The following is a 6,613-nucleotide window of genomic DNA, read 5'->3' as shown; positions in this document are numbered from 1 at the left end:
CCCCCCTGCTCTCCACATGGCAGACATAAAAACAGCAATTTCAGCAAAGTTACCTCTTTCTTTCCTGAACTGGCATGTCTGGTGAAAGCTCCAGTAGGCACTAACAAGCTAACAACTGAGGCAAATTACCATATTTTTCTTTCTTCCACCATTTTTGAGAAGCTTGTTAACTTCATGGGTGGCAGGCAGCTCTACATGGCATGTGGAACTAATATGTTTTTTAAAAGCGTAACCCATCCCCCTCCTTAAAAAACCAATAACAAAAATGCAGGATTCCCAGCCTGACATCTACAGTGTGCTGACTACAAACGCTTCTCCACGGTTATTGTTGGCTACAAGATACTTGTCCTTTTGTGGATTTAGTGTACATGTAAAAACAACAGACAACCAATCAGGATTTCTTTATGAAACATAAAATCACCATACTACACCCGTCAAGAACTTGTCCCTTTAACACACGCACGCACGCACGCACGCACTCACTCACTCACGCACGCACGCACGCACGCACGCACGCACGCACGCACGCACGCACCTGCACGCATTTCATCCTTTTGACAGATATGTACAAATATGTGATCATGTATGCATCCGTCCATCAATCAATCAATAACTGTGGCTTATTATATGCCTTACTATTTCTGCTCTGATGCTGACAAGTGAAATGCACTTCACAGAGTTACTGTTACCGAAGTCTCTCGATGACAGACTTCTGCAGTGCTGCAGAAAAGAGTACAGAACCTTTTTGGAGCTGTGTGGAACACAAGCTCCCTATACGTGGCCGTGTGTGTAGGTATGTTTGTAGGTATGTTTGTGGGTGGGTGGGTCTGTATGTAGCCTGTATGTAGTACCCTGGGTGACCAGAGAGGTGCTGTTGAGTCTAGCCTGCCCTGAGCATCAACTGCAATACACACACACACACACACACACACACACACACACACACACACACACACACACACACACACACACACACACACACACACACACACAGCTCCACTTCGAACAGAGGTTCGATTTTTTTGACGATGGCTAGCGAGATTGCTGTTACTGATACAATAGAACACTACTGAAACCCCTGAACTCTGCAAAGTTTTGGCAAACAAGAGTGTTATGAGAGGGCACTCTGTTGCGCAACGGATGTGTGACTATTGTGGGCTGCTTTGGCTGCAGTAGCTGGGAGCATGACCCATCTCTGCATTGCCCCCAAAACTGACCATTATAGAAGCAAAAATAGGCTGCACTCTGTCGAGGTGCCATGTATGGCCTACTTGTGCGCCAGAAAAGCGTGCCTTGTTATTTACGTTTATCAGGTCGCACTTGTTGGTGGTGACGTCACCAAGAATGCTGGTCCCTTATTGGCTGTTGATGGTGACGTCACCAGGAATGCTGGTCCCTGATTGGCTATGGGTGTAAACACATACAGAGGACGCGACAGAAACACCGAAAGCAGTACTTGCGCACTCTGCTGGCACAAGTAATAAAGACAGAAACACTGAATGCAGTCCTTGTGCACTAAGTATTGGATTCATGTCAATTTGTGTTTCCAGATATTTAACCCATTTAATGCCACCTTTTCACCACTAGAGGGCGCCCAGTGGCCATAGAAAACACCCATCCACAAGCGCTGTAACAGCACAAGCCCTGCGCAGCCATTACAAGCCTGAACACTTTCCTTTGTGTCATCAACAGGGACAGGATGAAGTTAGCTTGAAGTTAGCAATTGGCTACCAAGCATTTTAGAAGCCCTATTTTCGGCGATTTAGCCATGATTAAACCTTGCACACCTCATGGATATGCATGGAACAGAGAAAATGAGCTCTAAAGATCCTGGATTGCATTGGAGTGGATGGTAAATATCGGCGGCGCGACGCTCTCGCGGGCCGTGTAAACAGATGACTGCCGGCGGCCCGGCTTTTTTTTTTTTTAAAGCCGAACTAGTTCGGGATAGGCACCCAGGACGGTCCAAATCATCCCGAACTAGTTCGGGATAGGCACTAAAGCAGTTAACCACTTCAACTGTCAATACTTAATAAACCTGACCTTACACTTTGTACTTAATCTGCTCTTTTCCCCCTCTACACCTTCAGGGTGCCATAAAAAAAAAAATTCGAGCCGGGCCGCCGGCCGTCATCTGTTTACACGGCCCGCATTTTCTCTGTTCCATGCATATCCATGAGGTGTGCAAGGTTTAATCACGGCTAAATCGCCGAAAATAGGGCTTCTAAAATGCTTGGTAGCCAATAGCTAACTTCAAGCTAACTTCATCCTGTCCCTGTTCATGCACAAAGGAAAGTGTTCAGGCGCGTCATGGCTGCGCACGGCTTGTGCATATACAGCGTATGTCTATGGTGGATTCTATGGCCATTGGGCGCCCTCTATGGTGATTCTGGGCACTGAAAGGGTTAACCAAAATAGCCGATCTACAAGCTCACCACTTGTTGAGTTTGTAGATCTGCTATTTTTGCCTAAAGTTCTCAGAATATGGACGCTCAAGTGGTGAATATAAAATGGGGAAAAAAACAAGTTTCTATCAAAGATTTGGAGGACCCCCTGTAGTAACTCTGAGGACCCCCTAGGGATACCGGACCCCCTGCTGAAGACCCCTGCCTTAAAGAATAAAATAAATAAAATAGCCTCTACACTTCATAAGTAAAGGAGATGATGAGTCCTCGCGAGGAGGGATGTACTGTCTGTGAGTTACAGGCAAAGCTGCCAACTCACATGTCCTCCCAGATATTGCCTTATCTTGTCCTGTGGACTGGGGTTTCCCTGATACTGATGGATTGTGGTGTAATTATACAACCTGTTCCACATAACTCTGGGATAGTCATTCTAAAGTGTTTCGTCCTCCCTGTTGGAAGGCTGCCCATGGGATAGATGAGCACAGAGATGCTCAGAACTCACTGATACCATGGCTTGTCGTTCTCTACAGGTGCTGGGGAGCCATGTGAAACGGGATGCCAAGGGTAACAATGTCAAACAATTGACATTTAATTGCCTACAGTAGAAACGTGATAAAGACATAGGGTAATTGAGAAGGAGAAGTTGTACTCACAGTTTATCCAGAGCAAAAAGTCCAATGAAGGATCCATTTTGTAGAACTCGTATTTTGTTGTGGCTCAGTATTCTGTAAAAGAAACAGAAACCAGCAAATCATTAGAGAAACTCCACCAGGTTTGAATATGACATGTCATATTACATACAGTATGTATTTCAAGCATTTGGCAGCTGCTCTCCTCCAATGTGATGTACCATGAATTAGGATGTTCCAAAGCCTTTCATGTCTTGCACACTTGAAATGCATATAGCTGGTAATGGACACTTTGTTGGCATGAATTCTGCAATGATTATTGTAATGGTTTGTCTCAACTTAAATGAGTGAAATGAAAGTCTCCAATGAGCTTCAGATCAGCTGGTGAAATAACATAAATGCACCATTAGTGAAGGAGAGGGAAGTCTCAGAGCCAATTTAGCTTTGCTATAAGCGACTCACAAGAGGATATTAATCCTGTTATAATTATCCTGTTGGTGTAGCACATTTACACATGGGATGAGCATGGCTAGAGTCATTTAGCTGAAAGCAAGCTGTTTCCAATTAATCTTAAAGCCTGAATAGCTGATTAAGATTAGGAGGGGAAAGCAGGGAAGCTGTAATCACGATAATGATTTCAGATACGATTTTTTTTTTTTTACATCAAAAGAACAGTGTCCACATCAAACGAACATCAGCACAAGTCATTTCAATTAACTCTTTCCCTACTGGCAAATCATTTGGCTTATACTAGGCCTCTTATCAGACAAGAGGAGCTCAGAGGTCCAGAATGGACTTGGCTGAAGTTGAGATTGCTCTCTCTCAGACAGGGGATCATGGGAAATGGTATTTACTGTAATCGACCCGCCCAAAGGGACTAGATGTTGTCTAAGACAGTTCAGAGGGCGCAGACTAGGATAGCTGTACAGTACACAGTTTCACACTGCCTGTGACACACACGCACGCACGCACGCACGCACGCACGCACGCACGCACGCACACACACACACACACACACACACACACACACACACACACACACACACACACACACACACACACACACACACACACACACACACACACACACACACCCTAGGGTCTTCAACGTTTTCAGGCCAAGGACCCCTTAGTTGAGAGAGAGAGAGATGAAGCAGGGACCCCCACAACCTTTTTCATAGATTCTATATAGTTTCATTGTTTGACAGTACAATCATCAGTGTATTTTGGATTAATGTAAATTTGTGTTTTCAGATATTTAACCACTCAACTGTCAATACTTAATAAACTTGACCTTTCACTCTGTACTTAGTCGTCTCTTTTTCCCCTCTTTGCAGAAAATAGCCGATCTACAAGCTCACAACGCCTCGCGCAGCTTAGGAGAAAAAGAACTTTCTATCACTCAAAGATTTGGAGGACCCCCTGTAGTAACTCTGAAGACCGCTGCCCTAGTAATGGACATCTTTTGGGCTGCGAGCCCATACACACCCATGTGTCTGTCCCTGTCAGAGCCCATACACACCCATGTGTCTGTCCCTGTCAGAGCCCATACACACCCATGTGTCTGTCCCTGTCAGGTTGGCTGTGAGTGTGCCTCTGTGATCCCTGTGCCCTCAGCAGGGAGCCAACTTAGCGCAGGGGGCCCCTGTGCAGGCGACAGCCAGCCGTCATTAACACTCCCTCCAGTCTTAACATCACCCTCCCACCCCCCAACCCCACGCCGCTTAATGGGCTGTTTGTGAGATGAAGTGTGTTTTCAATCAAAAGAGTAGCGCTGTGTGTGTTTGTGTTGTGTATATATGTGGGTATGTGTGTGCCTTTAAAATAGGGGGCTGACTCTGAACAGTCTGTGAGATTTACAGAATCAGCAGCAGCAGTTGAGCTCCCGCCTCCTGTGCTTCCTGCCACATCAATAAAAACACTGCCTTCAGCTCTACGCCTTCCAAAACACTTAATGACCAGATTTAATCACCCAGCCCTGGTATATGGGGACACACTGGCCAGTAGCTACTTTTCCATTGTGGCAACTTCACTGAATAATAATCACGAAAGCCAGGTCATCATGTATACATGAGTACAACTTATGCTAAGGAGCCGTGGAAAGATTCTCTACTCAGTTACATTTTCACATTGTTTTTGTGTCTCTGGATTAAAATGTAAATGTCTTCAACATGGGGCCATGGACCCGTAGGGCGTCCTCAGAGTTACTACAGGGGGCCTCCAAATCTCTTTTTTTTTGTTCCTTTCCAATGGCGTTTTCGTTTTTTACATTGACCACTTGAACCCCTATAGCATCCCTATATTCGGGGTAAATATTCTTCAGAAACACGTGTTGTGAGCTTGCAGATGGGCTATTTTATTAAGAGGTTTTTGGTGTAGAAGTAAAGTAAACTAGAAGCAGTGCTCTTCCGAGCACAGGTCTCACCAGGCCAGGCGTCCTGGTGGTGCTACTGTATAATAGGCCAATGTAAAAAGGTTCTTCACCATAGACCTTTCATGGCAATCGGACACTGCATGCATGATTTGAGGCATTGTGTTCCAAAAATGTGTTTTGCTAAAGTCTACCTGCTGGTGGCGCTATAACAGGCCAATGTGAAAAGGGTAGCATTTGTTCCTTGACATAGTGAGAATATGTGTGGCAAATTTCACGGTAATCGCAAGCTGCGTTGATGATTTGAGGCAGTTTGTTCAAAAACGGAGCAATCCTGCAAACTTTGGAAGCTAATATTAGCCAATCAGGATGGAATATGAAATATCAGACGGATCACACTTGATCACATGACTATAGAGATACTGTGTACTGATTTGTGTTATTTTTGGAGAAAATCCAAAGGAGTAATATCCAAAAATGTGTTTTACATAAGTCGGCCCAAAGGTGGCGCTATAAAAGGCTGATGTGAAAAATGCAGTGAAAAGGTTTTTCCTTGGCCTCTAGGGAGTCTGTGTACAAAGTTTGACACTGATCGGTGGAGTTATAGGTAAAACCACAAATCGGCCTGTTATAGCGCCACCATGAGGCTGATTTTAAAAATAAATAAGTGGCATTTCTTCCTCGGCCTAGTGGGAATGTGTGTGTGCGATTTCATGATAATTGCACTTTGTGTTTGTGATTTGAGGCATTTTGTTCAAAACGTCTCAATCCTACAAACTTTGGAAGCCAATCTTAGCCAATCAGGATGGAATATGCAAAATCAGACAGATCCATGTTGATCACATGACTGTCGAGATACTGCCTACCAATTTGTAGGATTTTTGGACAAAATCTGTAAGAGTAGTGTACAGAAATGTTTTGCGAACATTGGCCTCATGGTGGCGCTAGAACAGGCCCATTTGAAAAATGTGGGTCAGAGGTTCTGAATTGGCATCCAGGGAGTGTGTGTGCTCATTTTGGCAGCGACTGGGCCAACGGCGACTGAGATTAGGTGGTAACAAACTGCGAGGACGCACGCACGGACACACACACACACACACACGGACGGACGCACGGACGGACGGAGGGGAAAACATACTCTCCCCCATGCCTTCGGCTGGTGGAGACAAAAAGTAAACGGCCAAAGGTTTACAAAGTATTGAGGTGTG

The 6,613-nt window shown here is 45.0% G+C and overlaps 1 protein-coding gene across 1 annotated transcript in view; it reads right to left on the bottom strand.

Annotated features, from left to right (window-relative positions):
• The window catches only part of adgra2 (adhesion G protein-coupled receptor A2), a 58,997-nt gene that overhangs the window by 30,814 nt on the left and 21,570 nt on the right, over window positions 1-6,613 (bottom strand). The window contains exon 2 of the mRNA XM_080739654.1: window positions 3,059-3,130. Within this exon, the coding sequence (XP_080595780.1) occupies window positions 3,059-3,130 (72 nt within the window). The remainder of the gene's footprint in view (window positions 1-3,058; window positions 3,131-6,613) is intronic.

The sequence above is a fragment of the Nannobrachium achirus genome, assembly GCF_963921795.1.
Source record: "Nannobrachium achirus genome assembly, chromosome: 12".
Classification (NCBI taxonomy): Eukaryota; Metazoa; Chordata; class Actinopteri; order Myctophiformes; family Myctophidae; genus Nannobrachium; species Nannobrachium achirus.
The sequence above is the reverse complement of the archived record's forward strand: the minus strand, read 5'-3'. Positions and strand labels throughout refer to the sequence as shown.